The sequence below is a fragment of the Eleginops maclovinus genome, chromosome 6, assembly GCF_036324505.1.
Source record: "Eleginops maclovinus isolate JMC-PN-2008 ecotype Puerto Natales chromosome 6, JC_Emac_rtc_rv5, whole genome shotgun sequence".
In the NCBI taxonomy this organism is placed as follows: domain Eukaryota; kingdom Metazoa; phylum Chordata; class Actinopteri; order Perciformes; family Eleginopidae; genus Eleginops; species Eleginops maclovinus.
The window spans coordinates 4,589,076-4,610,375 of NC_086354.1; the positions used below are offsets into that span (position 1 = coordinate 4,589,076).

Sequence of the window (21,300 nt, forward strand, 5' to 3'; positions counted from 1 at the left end):
AGCTTCTGTATCCGTTGGAAATAGTATAAACAGTAGTTTATGGGGGGGAGGATGTTGTGAATTTATTTGTTAGGAAGAGAATTTATTTAGAACAGATGATTTAAAAGGAATAGTTAAAAGCAACATTTAATAAGTTAGTCAATTTATAAGTAAGTGTTAAGAATAACAGTTCATGTTTCAGATATGGGATTAGATTAAAAAGGGACTTTAGGTCATTTAAGTTGGGATATACTTAGGAAATGGACTTGAAATGGACTTCATTACCCATGGGACATTGTGCGTGTTACGTCACATACGCAGTGTTGTAGGTCGTACAGCGGCCATTTTGTTTTATGTTGTTAAGGATGCTGACAATTCAAGCCAACCACTCGCTGTAAATATGTTAAGTTCTTTATTTTAGTAAACATCTGAAATGAACGGACGTCTCCCTTCGTTATTTTAGTAGCCATCAACATTAGTTCAGAACACATCATTGCATACCTTACATCATGTTTGATGGCATAGGAATGTCTCCAGCATTTTAGTCAACATGAGTCCAGAATAAACAGCAGGGTTGTTCTAAACATTAGACTCTGGCATTGCAAAAATGTTTTTGTTAAGAGCCAAAGAGTCAATACCATTTGTTGTTTTGGTCCGAAGTACATTACTTCATTCATGAATTTTTATTGATTTCTCCATCGTAATACGGACATGACCTGGATATTTTTTTACGTGATTGACTCATTGTATAATAAATAGACATGACTTCAAGGGTTATTAAGTTACCAACTTATTGTACAATATGGACAAGAGTTATTATTTTCAGGATATCGACATGACCCCAAACATTTGTACATGATCAGTTGATAAATCGACATGACTTTTACAATAACGGCTTTTATACTAATTATATGTCACAGATCGTATGACGTATGTCCTCATTATAGCCTGTTTACATGACTGTTTGTTACATAGGAATATCTCCAGCACTCAACATGATGCTAGACAGTTTTTGTTAACAGACCAGAGAGCACATTTGGTTTGGATTAAGTGGTAAACATTTTTTTTTTATCTCATCTATTTTGGATATTATTTTGTATGTCTGGTTATTCTTAAGAATATATATTAATTTGAACATTAGAAAATAAAAACTGCACCTGATCTTTGTGATGGGAAAATGAGTTTCCCTCAGCGTTGTGTCATATAGCTGCTTGTTCCTGCAAAGAATAAGAAGCGTTCGAAAATATTGATTAGCATGAAGACAATGAAAAAAGTGTCAAACAGAAAGCATCTCTTCAAAGTGACTCACCTGAAGGCCACAGACTCCAGGATGGCTCGGACCAGATGGCTCTTAGTGGTGGAAGGTTTGAGGCCCATGAGGGAAGCACAGGCTTTGGGATCATTCAGAGGAGCCTTTAGATAAATTCAATCAAAAATGTTAAATTTCTAAAATTGGAAACAAGATCAAAAAAGAAAAAAAAAAAGGTCCTTTAGTCTATTGCATTAAATACACAATATGTAGTTTTCAGCCAATATTCTTTCTCAATCAAACCAGAGGAACAGAGTGGTGGTGCTGTGAAGTAGCTTGGGTTAAGACTCCTTCATTGTTTATCATTCAGGAGGATTTTACAGGAAGCCAAACTATCCTCAGATGTCTCCTCCTCTCCAAAATACACATGCCTGGTAATTAAAACCAGTAAAAACACTAAATAAAGCAGTGTGACGCTAAAAATCTGTGTTTCTCCAGTGCTAGCTGGCTGGCGCTAACATTTGCTAAGCTTGTTTAAAGACTAAAATCCTTAATGCGGCTAAAATATATAGTTAAAAACCACCAAGATTTAGAATCCTTATTGTTAAAATGTGGACAAAACTGAATAAAAAGTCACTTTTTGAATTTAGGGGAAAAGTAAGTAGACAAAATATTTAACTAGTGTTTTTATTAGACATTTTGGTGTGGAAATGTTACCTATTTTACCTTTAAGGGGAAGTCAGCCTCTGTTTGAGATTGCAGCTGTACTATTTTACATGATGACTGTTAGCATGTCTTGATTATACAACCATTTGAGGAACATTTGATTATGTAATCACATGCATATACGTTATGAACATCCAGGACTTACAAGGGCCAGTTCACAATGGAGGGCAAAGGAAAAAAAGAGACACATAACCATGTTACACAAAGACAAAACAAAAAGAAAAACAAATCCATGCTCTTATCAGTTCAAATCTATAAATGCTAGTGTAAATACATGTGTTGTTTTGCTTTGCTGCTGTCATTTGTACACATGTGTTTATAAAAGTTCATATATTTCTCTTTGACTCAGACACACAATGATGCACCTGCAGGCCGTTGAAGGAGGGAACGAAACACACTCCGTCTGAGTCGTCGACACTGTAAGCCATGTCGCTGGTCTCCTGTACGTCAGAGAAGAGCTCTGCAACACACACACACAGCTTTCACACACTCTGAATCTGTCACTCGCTAATGTATTCAGAGTAAGGAACATTTTCTCTCAAACGTGGATCATTTAAATGCTTCCAGGTCCTCATGTATGGACGTAGATTGATAAAACTAGACATTGTGTGCTGCAGTTTTTTTTAATGTTATAAATGTACTCTTCACAAGTGTAGATGTGCTAATAATATGTTGTAATATCCTCTGTTTAGTGTCTGGGCCCTATTCTAAAGCTTCTTATAGCTTATGGGGGGTGTCCCGTTTCTCTATCATGTCTTATAACTGTCCATGTATTTTAAACTATTGGTAAATAAAAATGAATTTCATCGAACATAAACGAGTCTTTGAACTACTGATCATAATGTCTTGCAAATAAGATGAGAAATAAATAATAATCAGGTTGCTCACCCAGCTCCTGAGCCCATTTGATGGCGGTGCCTGTATCTGCTGCATTGCCCTCCGCCAGGTACACCACCTCCGAGCCGATCTTCCATCCCACCAGAGGATACAGACCTGCGGGGAGCAGACAACCGCTTTAAATATGCCGTTATGGATACATTTAGACTGACAACTTCAGGAAGACGCGATTGAATTTGTGGTAATCTTTATTATTCTTTTTCTCTTGAAATTCTATTTGAGTGGGCTTGAAGTTGCTTTCTTTTTTAATAAAAATGTAATTCAAACTTTGGTAAAATGCGTTAATATATAGTTTTTTTATTCATAAAAAAAAGTGATACATACAACCGTACAGAAAATACACACCTTCAAATAAAATAAAAAGCTATACAACAATAATAATAATAATAATATATAAAATAAATCACAAAATAATACAACAATGCGAGGATCCATCTCTTCAATATGTAACTTTTCTGACAGATAAACACAAGTGATAAATATATCAGGAAAGAAAATACACACTTTTTAATAGATTAAAAAGTTATAAAATAATAATAACATATACAACATCATTTAAAAGAAATACTACAACAACGTGAGGATCCATCTCTTTACCGCACAATATGTAATGTTCTGCTTATAGGAGTTCACTCAATCAAAACATCAACAAAGTACAGAGGTTATTGGCGTTGTGAAGTAGCGTGGAATCATGTTTATCTTTAGCATGTATTTCTTAATTTTTGCAAAACAGACAGAAAAACTACATACACCCACAGTATGTATCCACACAAACAAATGCATATCTATGTATGCACACATTCATAATCATATCAAACTGTAATGCAGGGATTTTCTAGAAAAATAAAGTATGAGCGCGCTAACTCACGACCCCGCCCACTTTCCGGTGAAAACACTGCATCAGAGCGAAGTGGAAAATAATAGTTTCTTCATGTCTTAGAGCTGCTGAGTCATATATTTCACCTCAAACAACAAATAAATCCAGAGTTATGGTTTCTTTACTTCCTCTATAGAAAAAATGAAAATGAAAGAAACAAATTCAGAAATCTCAGTTTCAGTGTCAGCCTGCTGCCTGCCACTGAACACCGGACATCCATCCCCTATTTATTCTCCGTAAACACAAAGCTGTCTCTGCCGTCGGACGCTCTATCCGACACAATCTTCATATTTTCTGGAGTCATTTTACCGTTTCGATCAACAGAAATATTGTTTTCTGGCATCAGTTTAACATTTTACGAGGAAAATCTGCATTTTGGTTTGAGGGAGCACGCCATATACAACACCCTCAATAAATAATAACCTTTTACACTAAATCTATTCTTAATCACAAAGGTACAATCCTAAAAACACTTTTCCAATATGGAGCTACAGAGGGACCATTCCACCAGTTAGTCCTTGCTCTAGAGAAGATGGTATAAATGATTTAGTGAATATATTTTACCTGCTGATGACGTATGTGGTTTATTCCCGGTGTTGATGTTCATGAAGGTGCCGGTTCCCATGGTAATTTTGACATCGCCGACATCAAAGCAGCACTCTCCAAACATGGCTGCCTGCTGGTCCGCTATCTGTGGCAGAGGGACATGAGTATGTATTGAAAATAAAATCCTAACAGTGTACATTTCATTTTGGCAGCACTGGAAATGTTTAGATCCATCACTGTTATAGAAAGATGGGCCTGTCTCCAGCAGGACGTGTTATACTTTTGTCCTAAGAAAACCTTTGCTAATGATTACCAATAACTGAGCACAAGTTCCTTTTTACAACATAATAGCGGTGACATGAGCTTGGACACGCTGGTGTAAACATAATGCAAATGTTGCATTCAGTGTTCCTGATTACACTGTCTGACCGTACTCACCACTGACATGATGGGGATGGGCACTCCGAATATGGAAGGGTCTGTGAATCCAAAGTCATAGCTGGGAACATGGGGGAGAGAGCAGAGACAACACATCATTTTACACTATTCATTCCCAATCATTATAATGCTTTATTGATCACAAACACATTTCCTTTTGATAGTCACAAGTGGGTATTTCCATAAGTTGTATGAACTACAATATGTTTACTCTTCTGCAAACATGTTCATTTTTCCCCAATAAAAATCAAAATAATGTGTTGGTAAAATGAGAATGTTTTAGACTTTTTAGTTTTTTTAGTTCTTTAAGAAGATAACTTTATCTACCTCATTTGTTTTTTCAGCCTTTTGAAAATAAACTGTACCTTTTTTATGGTCAATAATAGATTATACAAAAATGCTGAGTTTGTGTTTTTTCTTTAATTCATGAAAAAATTTCTTGTATAATTCTTTTTTTTTTTATCTTGAAGAGGACATATTATTCTCCTCTACAGGTTCATATCTGTAATTATTGTCTCTCCTGAGACATGTCTCCATGCTTTAATGTTCAAAAAGCTCTTTATTTCTCTCATACTGCCTGTGCTGCAGCACCTCTTTTAACCCTCTGTCTGAAACCAGAGCCCAGTCTGCTCTGATTGGTTAGCTGGCCGGCTCTGTTGGGATTGGTCAACTGCTAAGAGATGTCCCGCCACGTGAAATTGAAGCGCTAGTAACAGAGTGATGTCATTATGTTACATAAGTAAACTAAGAAGTCCAATGGAGGTGTTTCAGGCAGGGGAGGGGGGAGTGTGGGAGAGAAACTCCCTCTGGAGGGAACAAAAGGATTTTAGCCTTTGCAGACCATTTACATGCACTAAAACCTATACAACACACTGCAGGGAAGCAGTAGGGCCTCTTCAAAGGTAATGGTTAACTCACCTAGTGTTTTCTACTTTGGGGAAAATAGAGAGAGGTATAGAAACAACAGAGCTGAGAAAGCCACTCCAACACATCTGTGAAAAAGTTACATAGGATAAAGGAATGAAATTGAAACCTTACTCCAAAAATGAAACAAACAGTAAACAAACTTGACAAACATCTCACATGGAAGGCGTCGAAGATGCCTGTAGCACTGGCATTGGAGTAATCTGTGGCATGGACTTTCCCTGAAACACAATTAGTGTCACAGATGAACACATCAGATAATCGCTCTTCAAAAAAGGTAAAAAAAACAAAAACTGGTTTGTGCTCCAGGCCCTTTTCCCAACCCCTCCTCTCCCACAGGAGTTAAGAAAAACATTTAGCCAATCAGTGATGAATAGGATTTGGAACAAAGAACATTCTGTTGAGGTCTTAACATCCTGTGTTAGGGTCAATATGAAATACAATCCACAAATTATAGATTAGCGTGCTGTTCTGATGAGAAATAGCATTCACATGTGCTTCACTTCACACGCCACACACACCTTTGGTGAGTTTGAACAGCAACCAGGTGTCGATTGTTCCAAAGCAGCAGCTGCCTTTAGTAACCGCCTGACGAACCTGGAAGAGGAACAGAATATGATGAAGGGAAAACAAATAAGTGAGGAATGACAATTGAATACAGCCGCTCCCTGTTTTCTGTAATGGTATGCTCTGCTTTGTCCTTTTTATACTAAACCCTTTGACGAACAAATAAAGAGGCTGGCTCTAGGTTTGACGTTCTGTCAGGTACTGGATTAAACTGTCAGCTCTTCACACGCAAACACACACCTGCTTGTAGTGTGTGAGGGCCCAGACGAGGCGGAAGGTTACATGTTGAGGGGAGAAGACCAGACGACTCGCTGCCAGCAACCGCTTCTGCCTGGTGAAGAAGTAGAGCACCTTCATCACGCTCTGGATGGCCTACAGTTGTCAAAGACAGAAATGACTTTACATAAATGGCAAAAGAACATGATAATCAGCACTGATACTGTGGATGCTTGTCAAACTACATTTGAACCAAGGCTGCATTCAAATAGTTTTAAAAGTTCAATTATCTCATCTCTTATCTGCACACAAGTCTAAATGCACAGTAATACACTGTGAGCACTTGCGCAGTGTGGGAACAAATGGGAAGTTTTGTTTCAAATTTCGCAAAGTTGCTGTGCCCTCACCAGAAGTGACGTTTGCCGTTGTTAGCTTGTTAGCTAACTAGCTACTGTGAACAATAACATGCTAGGTAGCTAGATGGCATTATTGCAAATCATTACATACTGCTCAATTAACCTATTCAAATGAACAGTGGCTTCCTTTCCACACTAGTATTGTATTGTGGTGATCTTATTGAACAGTGAAACATTTATACAAGTATTCAAATAGCTAGAGCCAGAGCAACTGAAATTTTGGTTGGTTGTGCCACTTTTATTGGCTAAAATGGTGATTGTTGAGTGTAAGAAGTGAACACTGATCCACATTCAACTTCATGCACTCAAAATAGCTGATGTAAGTATCGAAGTAAGCAAATGTGGACACAGCACTAGTCTCTTAGTAGATGTGTGCATCCTTCAGGGGTGATAAGCAGGTTAAGTTTGGTAGAAAGAAAATCGTTTCAAAATAAATCTGATCACAGCAAAGCAAGTGGATTATTTTAGGTCATCTGGTTATGATTGTTTTGAAAGAGACATTTGCAGAAGTTAGCATTGCAAGGGCAAGGGTCACTGGGAATACTGCAAAAAGAATTAGCAAATGCACATTTATGATACTTAAAAAATGTATTGAGCACGATTATCGCCACATTATAACACAACTTGTATGATAGTTGAGGCATAAATGAAAAAGGTAACGAAAAAGCTAAGGTTGAGCTAATGTTCAGTGTGATGATGCCTTTACTGATCAGTGTTCTGTTTTAGCCACTTGTTAGTAACCACCTTTTAAGACACATTAAAGCTTCAGACAATACGAGTGGGGTATTTACTGACCAATTTTATATTGTAGATCAAAACGTCTCATAAAAACATCTCATAAGCTTGTATTAAACGCAGACCTTATTGAAGGCATCTAACCAAAAACGAATAAAAAAATTGTTGACTTCGAGACAAGGGAACCCTAACCCATTCCTGCACCCCTCTATTGAAAATAAGGCATCTATATGGCAGTTACCTCCAACACTGGACACCTAAAACCATTACAATTTAGATTGATAAATAAGACTACATGTAACAAGGTAACATTTATTTTTGGTTTGGGGATAACCTGTACCTTTAACTTCCAAAAATATTTACTGTAAGTGCTTGACATGTACAAAGACTCACCGTCATTGTGCAGGATCTGTTCCAGGACTTCGCTAAATCTGCAGCTCTCTGATCCTGCCAGCTGATGAAGTTATGGAAAGGAATTCCAGTTGTCCTGTCAAAGTGAAAGAGAGGAACATGTGCTTTATAGCAGTTGTTTTCGATTTGCCTAAAAACAGCTTTTTGATTATCTCATTGTTTTTAATTGATTGATTTATTCTTGATTATTTACCTGTCCCATGTTGTGAAAGTGCCTCTTTGAGTGGAGATGCCCAGGGCCTCTACCTGATGCATGTGCACTCCTGCATCTACACGAGCAGAGCAACCGAATCATTAAAAGAGTTGTGCTGGGGAATAGGGAATAGGAACTGACGCACAGGGATTATTGTGGGCTTTTTTAAGGACAGAGAGAAACACACCCTGTAAATAAATGGTAAATGTTCCTAACAACAGTACATTTCGTAACAAGGCCAAATAAACACTTCAGTCAGCTCTTCATATTTGCAAGAAACATTTTTGCCAGTTTTTTCTATTGGTTGTGAGCAGCGTGTCAACATGTAATCTTATATACTGTAATTAATTAAACAAAAGAACAGGATACCAGATAAACACTGTCTTTCTGAAAGAATCTTGAAAAGAAAACATGATTGCATGCTTATTAGGGGGGGTTTTCATTGCAGGGCAGCTTATATTGAACTGTAGCCAGGTCAGGTGTATCCAATGAACCGCCTATTCAGTGAATGATTGCCAGCCTTTCACTCTATTTGCTCTCTTTGAAAACACAAGTACTACATGTGGCTGTGACTACCAGCATACCAGAGGACGTGAGAGTAGTAGTGTTTACACTTTTAAAATGTAGTCTTGTTTGATTCATTGCTATATAAATGGAGTACTGCTGATATGACATGTTTTATATTAATCATCAAAGTCATCATTTTCTATTGCTTAACCTATGGTATGGAAGGGGTAGGTATTTTTGTCTGTGAAGCATTTTATGTGACCTTTTGTTTATGAAAAGTGCTCTATAAATAAAGTTTGATTCATTGAACATGTTAGAAACACTATTTGTCAAAGGGTGTGCATATATTAACATTTCAAATGAATCACATCCAGTCTAGCTCCTTAGTATGTGTAGTAATAGGACATTGTGCAACTGTACCTTGCACAGCTCCCTTTACCACAGTGATAAACCCTTCCCATATGGCTTCTGGGTCCATTTCCACATGTCCTACCTCTGGATACAAGGGAACGACCTGAATCACATGGGGAGAAAAACACCAATACGGTTTGCACGCTTTGTTGAATTGGTGACTAATATAGACATTTTAAAGAGAACATAAACAATTTTTTTTTTAAAAAGGACAAAAATAAAAAACATGAATATAGATCAACGGAAAACTACAATACATTAATGACATTCTAGATGTCCTTATTATGCGGGACAAATAAAGGAGTTTTTTTATTTATTTATTTTTTAAACCCACACTGTACACATATTTATCTGTATTAAAATAAAAGAGCTGTGCAGTATTCAGGAGTAGTTTTGTGCAAAATGTGGAAAATGGCCAGAGGAATGTGAAAACATTTACAGACTTAACTATAAATATTATTCATGTCAAAGATGTAATGTATCCTGGATAACATATTACCAAAAGAAAACAGAATAAACTAGTTAAAGTATTGCATATAAGTAGCTGCTGTGTTAAAAAAAAATGTAAAGCCACAAGAACAGCAATAAATAGATGCATACCATGGTGGAGCATGATCCTCGGATTTCTGCCTCCTTGTCATAGACATGACATCTGATAGAAGTAGTCCCGACATCCACAGACAAAATGAAACTCTCCTTATTAAAACCGTTCCTACGGCTCCCCATGGTGAACACTTCGTTCCTGCTTGTCCTCAAACCAGTCCAACACTCTCCATGGTCAGCTCACAGTGCCTTGTTTACAGCCTGGGAGCATGGCCTGGCCCTATACCTTATCACCGCCCCGGCTGAGTTGACGTGGAGAGGCTGTAACCTGAACCTCGGACTATGGTTTCTTCGAAGTCCAGTTCTACCTGTTTGAGACCAGTTTCAAGTTTCAATTGAATATGTGTCGTGTGTAAAAAAAAAAATCACAGTTTCAATTATATATCATGTTTCAATCAAGAACTCAGATTGATTAAGAATAAAAGCAGCGATTAAAAAATGTATCAAAGACACAGTGCAAAGTCGGGGCTAAAATATTAGTTAAAAGAGTCATTACAATGCTACTGTGTGAGTTGTACAAACACTTTGATAAAAACACAACACGTAAAAAAGAAACGTTTAAACGTTATTCTGCAAGTTTAAGCTAAACCCAAAGTCAGTTTCTGTAATTTAGGGTCATGTGGAGAGCTGGAACACAGCACAACTGAAGTAGGAGTCAACAGTGTCACGTTCAGGTGCTAACCTAACTAAGCTAGCTTTAAGAAAAACATATTTGAGCGGTTACCTGCTTCGAAAACACGTCAAAATAGGCTTTAGCTCTGCTAACATTTCCCCCTGCTGCTACCCAAAAGTTCCAAAATGTGCTCACAGCAGTGACGTCCATACACTGGAGTATATGTGACGGGGGAGATTCCGTAAATTGTTGTTGTTCATGCGCCAAAAATTAAAATACTTCCAGGCATCCGTTGTATAGCAATTCGCGCATGCGCAGTGCGCAAAAGTAGTAGCGTGTTTTTAGCTCAACACACGTGCATTCACCGGAGGAACGACTGCTTGCTGCACCAGTTTTCAGATTGTCTGCTGTTGTAACACTAAATATGGTAAAAACAAACGTTAGAATTACGTTCATTTACATTTATTCTAAAGGGGCTCCTGAGTGCACTGTGTTAATGTTTCACGCTTTGCGTTGTTTTAGGCTATTAGCTGCAAGCTAATAGTTGGTTAGCCGTAAAAAACCCATGAGATGTAATTACTAGCTGTTTCAAGCGGATAACTTACAACTGGACAGCCGGTCCGATGTTTAAATGTGTCAATAAGTTACCTGTCCATCACCATATGTGGGGACATTGTGTAATGATATATTCAAATGTGTAAAGTTCATAAGCTTTTTAATTCAAATGTTTGAATTTGTAAAAATACAGCTGCCATTGACCTTTTGTGCACGAATAAAAACAAATGCACACATCATTTGTGATGTCTCAAATGTTTCAGTTGCATTGCAATCTGATTGTGAGTGAACAGAGTTCAAACTGATTTGAAATGAATGTAATTGTTTCTTTTCCAGGCTACAAGACGTAGTACAAGAAAGAGCCAAGTCACAAGTGAAGTTATGGAAGAGGAGGACAATGTTCAAACTGGTACATCATTTATTTAATAAACATGTGTAACATTACATTTATCTGGCAGTTTTGACATAACATTAAATCATTCAATATATAGTTGTTGCAGAAGGACAGACTGAGATCGTCTCTTCAAGCAACCAACTAGTCGTAACAGAGGAGGATGCTCCCAAGGAAAACCAAGATGAACAAGGTACTGCAAACACATCTCACATGAGGTCTCATTTAATCTGTGAGCTGTGCCAATAACAAAACTGCTTCTTTAGATCCCCAGAAGGACGATGTCATTGAAGTAAAAGGGAGTACTTCTACTGTGGATGTATCCACAGAAAAGAGAACCAGCGTCAGTGATCAGATGATGGACAGCGGTAAGGAGTTTCCAAGAATCAAAAGTTACTATTGCAACAAATTTTGTTTCCTCCATTGAAACATGAATCATTGTTATTACAGTTGTGTTGTAATTTATCATGCTTGAATTTTAAAGATGTTCTTAGTTCTGTAAATAGTAATTATTGCATTTGTTGCAAGCCTTTTCTTTATTTTTTCAAATCATATTAAGCATTTGACGCATCCTACATGGGATTAAAAGGCACAAAGTAATACACAAAAACATCAGTATCATAAATTAGGTGTTCACAAAAATACATATATTTACATATAAATATCTACAGATTATTGTAGGGAAGTGTTTTTTGCTCTTCTCCCAGCAGTTTTCACATAATTGGCTTATTTTTATGTTTCCCTAAGGCCGTCACAGTTTTTGTGCATCATCCATCTTTGAAAAAATATATGACTAAACGAAACATTGCTTTTTTTTAGATAAAACATTAAGTTTGTCATTGGAAAAAAAAACGTACGAAACCCTGAGTATCAAAACAATTTGCAATCTTTGGAAGTCCAATAGTTTTTGCCTTGTCAACATACTGACATTTAGGTCTGGGTGGAATGACAAAAACCTAAATTACGGTATTTTTCCAAATTATAACGGTATCACAATATTTGTCTAGTTTTTCAATGATTTGATAATGTATTTACATTCATATTATGGCTGCACGATTTGGTGAAAAAGTGGTATTGCGATTATTGTGGACAATATTGCGATTGCGATTTAATCAACGAAGTGTAATATGTACTTGCTTGTTCAGGGAAAGGAAAGAGCACAGACAAATGATCATTTTGAAATCTGTATTTCTCAAAGAATCATAACCAAATACGATAACAAAAATATCTTAGTAGTAGGCTACTGTTTTGAAAATAACTTAGAATTTGACAAAATAAAATAAATACCAAATGATATCTTCTTTGGAAATAAAGGTTTTTACTATACAGTTAATATAAGAAAACATACACGTTTTCAAAAAACAAGACATTTTTGACCTCATGTAAACATGCGTAATGCTGCGCTATACTATGTCGCCACACCCTGTTGCCAAGCAGCGCTTATTATTTAGGTCTCCTTCAATAAGTAGACAGTCATATCATTAGCTAATGCTAGCTGGATCTGACCGATATGGACATAAACGCGAGTGAAGTATAATCCGACATGAGAGAGAGATCAGTGCTCAGGATCAGCTGCTGCTGACGGAGAACACGCAGCTCTACATGATCACCGTCGCTGTGACGGGACCGGTCAGTGGAGCAAAACACAGGCTACTTCACGTTAAAGACCTAACGCACTTTTTTATCTTATCTACATCTGGAACAAGCAGAACTAGTTTTAAATATGTTTATTCTTCGCTGTCGGGTCACTCATTACTGGATCAGCGAGCTGCATGTGATTGATACGGACTGGCTGTCGGGAGAGAGGAAAAGAGAGCGCTCAGTTTATTTCTCCCGTATTATTATTATCCAAAGTTAATGTAAACGCTGGAATAATGTAGTAGTAGTAGTTTGTACTTTTGGGCGTACATAACGATCAGACTGCACACTGACAGCGAACCATGCAGCGAAAACGTAGTCAATCTCACCACGCACATTTTTGTATTTTATTAAATTGCAGCCTATTACTGATATCCTGATTTCGATTGCGATTCTATTAATCGTGCAGCCCTAATTTATATATTTTGGCCCCACAAAAGAAAACCTGATCAGTGAAGGCCCTCACGAGTCTTATGTGGTCAAGGAATCGAAATGCATGAAACAACTGTAAAATGTAAACTATTTTATTAATAAGTGCTTTCTGTTGAGGTGGAGTAAATGACTTGGGTTATCTTCTTGGGCAACAATTTTAGTTCCACAACATTTGAAATACATTTTAGTTTGTTCCACGCAAGATTTTTTTTTAATCCCCAAAACCTCCAAAGGACAGACACAGCTCCTCTCCTCCGCACAAGTTCTTCTTGTGTGTCATATCTATATCAATCTCCAGTCTCATTTTCTTCAGCGTACATCTTTACATTCAGATTCACATGTTATGTTACTGTTACTATGCCTGGCGCTGTACCCCAGCATGCATCGGGCACCCTTCGCCCCTTTTCAATGTCATATCATGTGGTATAAAGATCAGGGTATTTGGTATGAAATGGTAAACTTTCCAGCATTGCTATTGTTCATATGAAGTAACCAATTATATATCTGAGTTATATATTTATTCCTACAAGCCTCACACATAACAACTTGTGTGTCCTTACAGTAACCGATGTTGCTGCATATTTGTGCACATAAAGTAAATATCTTATGCCGCTGTTATGCACTGATGTCACGCTGAGATAGTTCTAAAGCCTCTAACCCCAGCAATATAATCAACCAATGACACAAGCTTCAAACAATTAAGAATCTGTTAGAAAACTCATATCTTTAAAATTCCTCCCAGAGCTCTGCCTGATTATAACCTCAACACATTTTTATAAAATCCATGTTAGTTAATGTAAAAACCAAGATATAATGAACATATAAGCTTTAAACCTGAGATGGATTACAAGATGCATTTATATCATGAAGTGAATGACTAACTGTACTTTTCTCCAATTAAATGTGTTTGTTTTCATTTAAGTTGAAGGTGTTGTGTATTCTCTATTTTAATGTTGTTTTACCAAAGGTTGTCGCTCAGTTTTTTTAATGACACTCCTCCTAAAAATATATCTTTAGTGAGAAGCACTCACTCTCTATCACTGTTTATATCAAATCCCTTCTGTTTTTGCCAGAAGAAAAAAGTGAGATCGTCCCTTCTGCTGAAGCAGTCGTCTCCACAGAGGCTGCCCCCAGTGAGAGTACAGATGTGAGGCAGGGATCTGAAGGTATTGCACATAAAATCACGTCACATAAATGTCTGAGTTGAATTCTGAGCGGTGCCAGTAACCCAGCTTCTCTTCAGAATCTCAGATGGACATTGTTGCTGGAAGCACAGCCGCAGTTACTGTAGCCTGGGAGAAGAAGAGTGAGGAGGGAGAGAGCAACGGAGCTTTAAAGGAAACCAACGGAGCAGAAGAGATTGTTGCAAAGACTCCAGGTAAGAATACCTCTAAGAGGTATGGAGTGGTCTCTTCTTAAGTGTTTTGTTCTCTTCTCCCTATAAAAAAATCCCAAACAAAATTCCAACATTTTTAAAGCAGTCTGGTCTGGTTACAGATAACGTGCAATAGGGATGAGTCTCCTCCTTGTGGCGCTATTACAACACATTTAAATGTGAAACAGAACATTTATTAAATTAAGAAATGTATTTAATTTAATTTTACAGTGCAATTTTTTATTTTGTTCTGTTTATCTTATTCTATTTACATGTATGTAGACTCTTGCATTTGCTTGGTCACTTACAACATTTTCTGCATTATTAAGCTTATTGTATTTATTTATTCTCCTGACATGCATTTTTATTTTGTAATTTGTTGTATTTTTTTATGTCATGTATGACATGTTGGAGCTCAGGACTTAAGATTTTCATCACTATTTCTACACTGTAACTACTGTGCATATGTCATCAATGCCTTAATTCAGTAGTATATGCCCGTGTTGCCAGATGTATAATGACTATCATATTTGTACAATAACTTGGCAAAAGTAACTGTAGCAGCTTCAGCCGAATACTAAAGCTTCCTATGTGGTGGTTTACCTCCCGGGGATGATGTTCCTGATGCGCTTACTGTGATGTTACGATACCGTTTCTGCTGGTGTGTTCAGTAATTAATTGTTAGCCTTGACTCAGGTGTGGAATAATATAATCCATTTATGTTGCCTTAACAAACAATCCTCGTATTCACACTTAATGCAGTCAAAAACCATTTGCCCTTCCGGGGTCAGACACAACCAATCTGGTGACAAAACAAACTTTAAATACTAGGGATGCAACGATGCATTGTGAACCGGTTAAAAATATGTACAGATGCGTTTAGATTAAAACCGGTTGAGCTAAAACATTAATCGGGATGCAACTTTTTAAACGGCACAGGGCGTGAACTACCGCATTGAACCGATATAAGACAAGTTTTTTTCCTATAAACAAATCTGAAAAAGAGTGGTCGTCTTATATTTGGGGTCTAGACTTTTCCGATGTTTTTCCTCTCCTGTCAGATTGACAGACAGCTCAGTGAGGGTAAGGGCTCTCTGACTATTTAGAACTCTTCATTTTGCCCTCAAAGTGCACCAGATTGAAGCGTTTAACTTCAACATTTAAATAAAAATCAAAAAGGATTTCCGTTATATCTGTTTTCAAAATATAATTATGTATCTTTCTGTTATTTAAGATAAAAGTTGCACAGTTTACATTTGCACTTTTGATGAAAACATGTACGTTGTTTTGTACAGTTTATATAAATACCGAAATATTTTTGAATCATAATTTGTCCGCAGCTCATTCAGTAAAAAAAAAGAAAAATAGTGAGAAAATCGTTTCGTGAACTTAAAATCGTTAATCATATCTAACCCCGAGTTGAGTGTATCGTTACATCCCTATTAAATACCTGTGCCATAGGGAATCGGACAACACACCCTGGCACACAGTGAGTAACACCCAAACATGAACTCATTAAAACGGCTCTTACAGTAATATTAAATGCAACAATTTCGTGATGCTTACATTTAGAAGTCGGTGTGACTGCACTGTCCCAGACAGCCAAATGTGGAAGATTCGGTTTATTTTTGCATCTCTTCAAAATCGCCTCTTGCTTTGTTGTAATGATGTTAATCATCGTAACTCGCCGCCATTCTCTCGTCCGCCCCTGGCCGTTAATTTCATGGTTTACATGGTGATTGTAAACCAGTTATGAGTCATTAAACTTTACACTCCTGGAAAAATCATGGGATTGTAATATATTGAATTAAATTAAGTGTTAAAGGAATCTTTTGTATTTAACTCCCACATAATGTGACATTGAATGAGTATATATATTATAGTTGACATAAGGTAGCTCTAATACGGGTTGATGCGTGGCATTTAGATTATCATGTGTCTTTCTACATTCCTTTGCTTACAGTACCATTTCATTTTTATACAATAATTCTCTTTTGAATTAAAGTTTACAGTTCGTGTGTGTGCTTAAAGGTTGCAAATGTTCGTAGACATTTAATTATGGGTCTTTGAAATGTAGTGGAAAGTTATTTGATAATATTAGTCATCTTTTCAAACTGGACCTAAACGGCTTTAGGATCTTTACACCTTGACAATCATTTTGATCAATTTAATCAATTTGATCAACCATTGAATGCACAAATTTGACTCACTGTGAAGTCAAATATTAATGTAGAAGATGGCTAAAATCTCGAATTATATACTAAACTTTTTTTTTAAAAGGTGTGTATGATCAAAAGCAGCCTGAATATGTCTAGTGGTGAAGTTTTCCTAATTTATATTTTCCACCTGTTCCAGTAAAAGGGAAGCGGAAGGCCAGCTCTGCAGTGGAGGAGTCCCCACCAAAGAAAACTAAGCTCATCAATGATGGTAAGACGTGAATAACAATATAAGACTTCATTCTGAAAGGAGCCTAAATTCTTTCCTTCACTCATACCACCCTCTTATTTTGTTGCAGGTTATTGTCTTTTTGTTGGCAACCTGAACAAGTCCAAGACATTTGATGAGGTCAAGGACTCGTTAGCTAATTACTTCATGACACAAAGTCTCCTGGTTCAAGACATCAGATTAGACCGGTCCAGGTGAGATCCAGCTCATAGTCCTCACACATTTATTATTGCTGCTACTTCAAATACTGACTTGACTAAAAATGAATGTTTTGCTCTTGTAGAAAACACGCATTTGTAGATCTGGCCTCAGAGATGGACTTGACCAAAGGCTTGACGCTAAATGGAGTATTGATGAATGATCTGCCCCTGAAGGTTGCAAGAGCAAAAGTCAAAAGTGAGGTTAAGGTGAAGGTGAAACCTTCCGCAGAGGAGAAAAAAGGTAACTAACTAATGTTATTTTCAATTTCTCTAAGTGGTGCAGCCGGAGTGTGTGTTTAAACATAACACTAGAGGGCATTCATTGTCGAGTTAAAGAGTTGTTAAAACATATGGTTGTTCTTCACTAAAATAATGGATTTATATAACAATGTTAACACCATTGGATCCATGGAGGTTGTTTTATTTAATGTCTAACTTGAACGCGGCTCTGTGTTTAGCGGAGAAAAATAGCAGATGTTTGTGGGTGAAGAATGTCCCGTACGAAGCAACAAAAAAAGAAATTCTGAAATTGTTCAAACTGGCAACCTGCATTCGGTTTCCCGATGGAACAGAGACCCCAACAAAAGGGTAAGAGCTAAAATAAAAGAATGGTCACTTTCATGGTATACAAAACATAATTGATCATATTTAGTAGTGCGATTGTGATGATAATGGTTTGTAATCTGTACTGATTTATTTTTATTTTTATCATCATTCTTCAACAGCATTGCCTACGTGGAGTTTGCAAACAAAACTACTGCAGAGAAAGTGTGGAAGCAAAAACAAGCAGTCAAGATGCGTGGTCGGGTTTTGATTGTGGAAAAAGTCGGAGAAAAGAATGGGAAAGTCGCCAAAACGGATGAAAACAAAAACAGCAATAAAGGTAGATCACTCGACATTTGGAAATGTACTCTTAATACCTGAGGTGATATACCTATTAACCTTCTGAACCGCAGGCAGATTCACAGCATTTTGTGGTAATTTAAAGGTACTGCGACAATATGAAAACAGCAAAACATGGCTGGAAGTAGAGAGAACTGAAATTCTCCAAATATGCGAGAAAAACGTAATCTCTAAATATTCAACTTTTTGCCAAGTGCCCGCAAGTATTGGGGAATATGTTGGCTACAGTCACTACTTAAAGAGGCCCTATTATCCTTTTTCGGGTTTTCCCTTTCCTGGACTGTGTTTCCCCCCAGAGGGAGTTTCTCTCCCACACATCCCTCTCTGTCTGGAACACCTCCACTGGACTCCTTTGTTTACTTCCTTAACAGTGACATCACTATGCAACGCTCATGCTCCAATTGGCTTGCTCTCCAACACATTTTACCTGATAGGCTAAGGGACAGGACATCTCTAAGCGGTTGACCAAAAAAATATGAATGTGAGGAGAGCAGAATAGAGCACCTTGAAACCAACTTCTTTGTGTGAATGCTCTGCAGTTCAGCTGAAGTGTCACTAATTTAATAAACGTACTTATTGACTTGCATCTCCATCAGGAACACAGACCTTTTTGGGGTTCAGAGGCTCATCTATTTTTGTTGGAGGCTTTTAAAATTCTCAATATCATTCAATTAAATATGGCAAATGTGACAATTGATCTCTTTCTTTCTCACAGCTGCAGCTCCTCCAAATAAAACCTTATTTGTGAGCAATCTGCCTTTCAATGTGCCAGAAAAAAACCTCAAGAATGTCTTTGAGAAAGCCATTAGTATCAATCTGCCTAAAAGCCAAGGCAAACCAAAAAGGTAAGTACATGTTCACTTGCACCTTTTGAATTAAAGAAAACATGTGACTTTTCTCAAGAACATTTGTAATCCTCTGCAGATATGCGTTTGTCGAGTTTGCAACTGCGGAAGACGCACATAAGGCCCTGCAGTCATCCCAGAAAGTGACAATTTCAGAAAGGGAGATCAAAGTACAATTCTGCAACAAGGGAGAAGGGGCTGCGAAGGCAAAGGGTACGTTGGGATTGTTTATGTGCTATTATATATGTCGGTGTTGCCTTTGTTACTGCAAATCATACATTTGAAGCGTTTCCAAAGCTCCAATGCTTTTTCCCCCTCTTCAGACTCCTTAAAATCTTTGATCGTAATGGGTCTCGCCGGGAAGACGACTGAGGAGACTCTTAAAAGTGCTTTTGAAGGAGCTTCAAGTGCAAGAGTAGCAATGGATAAAGAGACAGGAGTTTCAAAAAAGTGAGTAGCCTCAAGTTTTTTTGGTGAAAATTGTAACATGTCTTATAGATTATTCTGGAAAACCGATTTACACTGACACCGTGTCAAATGAAATGTTTTTCAGGTTTGGTTTTGTGGAGTTTGAGAGTGAAGAGAGCTGCAAAGCTTGTAAAGAAGCCATGGAGGACTGTGAGATCGATGGCAGCAAGGTGACGGTGACTTATGCAAAGGTCCAGGCTAGGAAAGGTCCAAAACTCCCCTCCAAGACTCCTCAGGCCCCTGTTGAGAAGCCTGCAGGTGAGGGGGCAGGCAAACGCAAACCAAAAAAAGGAAAAAAGAAAGGTAACATTTGAGTTCCACTGGCGTAATATCAAGGTCTGATTGTGGTTGTATGTTCTTTAAGAAGAATAGGAGAAGAAGTCAGATCAAATTTTGTGATATATTTTTTTATGGTAACAATGGCTTTAGTGGCTACTGATAGCGTGAAAGGGGACTAGTTGGCAAACATAAAAATAATGATCAACTCCGCAGTTCCCCTCATTTGAAGAGCATTTTTTAGTGCATTGTGATTTTGGGGCTAGTAACTTTATTAATCTCTTCGCCTTCAACCACAGCTCAAACACATTTTATGCCTTCTATCCAGGACCAAGTAGCAAAAAAGATATTGAGCTAGTCCTGGAATATTTCCAAGTTCTGGATGAATGGGAAGAATTCTGGGCAAATGTGTGTGTTAATTGAGCAGCAACACTTTTTTTTGTTTGGTTGTTTAGTTTGTAAAAAGATCATTCCACGGTGCATCTCTAACATTTTTTGAGGTTGGGATATAATGTAGTATGACATAATGGTAAAAAAAGAAAATGGTATTAACATGGTTGCAACTTGCATTTCACAGCTAAAGAGCAAGATAATTGCCTGGGGAGTTGACCAAAAATGTAACTAAAAGAAGTGTTTGCAAACACATGAGCCGTATTAATGTAGTCTGTTGCACCTCTCACAATTGGCCTAAAAAACAATGCAATGCACCTTCTTTCTTGGCAGCTTCTTTTAGAAAAGGTTTTGTTGTCCTTGCATATGGTGCTTTGACATATCCAGCTATTGTTATTTAGCTAATGTTATTTATTGTCATCAGAGTGCTGGTTTAATATGTTATTTTGTGTAAGCTGTGCAGCTTTAGTTTACAGGCTTTATATATGTACTTGATTGATTCAGTTTCTTGTTTAAATAAAGCAATTTGCCTTGTTTTTCCTTCAGGTAAAAAACAGGGAGCTGCCGCGCCACAGGAAGCTGTTAAAGAAGTGGAAAATAAAGGCTAACGTGACTGGGAAAAGTTCTGTAGAAATTAATCTCAACAAAAAATGTGTTTTGATTATGTAAAGGTGTGAAAATGTGAACAGCGTTGTTAGTCCTACCTAATTGTAAGACACGTGACACCTTGTAGATGATCATCTATTTGACTTTAAACCTTCCACTTAACTTTTATGAACACATGTTAAAAACTTCAACTTGTTATCAAATGTTGTTAAAATATGACTCCTGAAGATAAATATATTTTAATCCCCCGCCAGCTGTGTCTTTGGGTTTGTTGTAACATCTGTAGTGAAGAAGCAAAAGGTTATGCAAGGACTAAAACCTCAGCTTCAACTTCATCTCTGCCACTGACCTTAAATAACTCTCCCAGCTAAACATGCCAGATCTTCCAACCAATGGTCTGCTCATGACTAAGTGATGCAGCATTCCCCTTTTTTGTTCACCAAGTTTCCTTTTATTGGAGAACGTCAG

The 21,300-nt window shown here is 37.3% G+C and overlaps 2 protein-coding genes across 5 annotated transcripts in view; one reads left to right on the top strand and one right to left on the bottom strand.

The window, feature by feature from the left end:
- The window catches only part of gk5 (glycerol kinase 5), a 27,189-nt gene extending 16,600 nt beyond the window's left edge, over positions 1-10,589 (bottom strand). The window contains exons 1-15 of one of the 2 annotated variants that reach the window (XM_063884961.1): positions 10,420-10,589; positions 9,693-10,003; positions 9,102-9,195; positions 8,175-8,250; positions 7,964-8,057; positions 6,444-6,575; positions 6,158-6,233; positions 5,796-5,857; positions 5,631-5,704; positions 4,713-4,773; positions 4,293-4,419; positions 2,843-2,947; positions 2,320-2,414; positions 1,289-1,392; positions 1,137-1,196 (exon numbers count right to left, since the gene is read on the bottom strand). In XM_063884961.1, coding sequence (XP_063741031.1) covers positions 1,137-1,196; positions 1,289-1,392; positions 2,320-2,414; positions 2,843-2,947; positions 4,293-4,419; positions 4,713-4,773; positions 5,631-5,704; positions 5,796-5,857; positions 6,158-6,233; positions 6,444-6,575; positions 7,964-8,057; positions 8,175-8,250; positions 9,102-9,195; positions 9,693-9,818 — 1,286 coding nt within the window. In that variant the 5' untranslated portion in view covers positions 9,819-10,003; positions 10,420-10,589. The remainder of the gene's footprint in view (positions 1-1,136; positions 1,197-1,288; positions 1,393-2,319; positions 2,415-2,842; positions 2,948-4,292; positions 4,420-4,712; positions 4,774-5,630; positions 5,705-5,795; positions 5,858-6,157; positions 6,234-6,443; positions 6,576-7,963; positions 8,058-8,174; positions 8,251-9,101; positions 9,196-9,692; positions 10,004-10,419) is intronic. The other variant, XM_063884962.1, reaches the window with a different exon arrangement.
- Positions 9,135-21,085, top strand: LOC134865440 (nucleolin-like). Of its 3 annotated transcripts, none has more exons than XM_063884958.1 (16): positions 9,135-9,227; positions 11,200-11,272; positions 11,355-11,447; positions 11,521-11,622; positions 14,398-14,490; positions 14,568-14,702; positions 17,055-17,126; positions 17,215-17,338; positions 17,428-17,585; positions 17,803-17,932; positions 18,070-18,227; positions 18,963-19,092; positions 19,172-19,305; positions 19,416-19,542; positions 19,646-19,863; positions 20,773-21,085. In XM_063884958.1, exons 2-16 carry the CDS (start codon positions 11,245-11,247, stop codon positions 20,832-20,834), a joined length of 1,764 nt encoding a protein of 587 aa, XP_063741028.1. In that variant the 5' UTR covers positions 9,135-9,227; positions 11,200-11,244; the 3' UTR covers positions 20,835-21,085. The 3 variants fall into 3 exon arrangements, with proteins under 3 accessions (XP_063741028.1, XP_063741027.1, XP_063741026.1); XM_063884957.1 differs by lacking the exon at positions 9,135-9,227 and adding an exon at positions 10,582-10,735 and having other exon boundaries at positions 14,401-14,490; XM_063884956.1 differs by lacking the exon at positions 9,135-9,227 and adding an exon at positions 10,583-10,735.
- Positions 21,086-21,300: the final 215 nt, after the last annotated feature.

Coding starts and splice junctions, on each gene's coding strand:
- LOC134865440 (XM_063884956.1), top strand. Junction 11,623..14,397: donor TGATCAGATGATGGACAGCG/GTAAGGAGTTTC, acceptor TGTTTTTGCCAG/AAGAAAAAAGTGAGATCGTC. Junction 17,933..18,069: donor ACAGAGACCCCAACAAAAGG/GTAAGAGCTAAA, acceptor ATTCTTCAACAG/CATTGCCTACGTGGAGTTTG.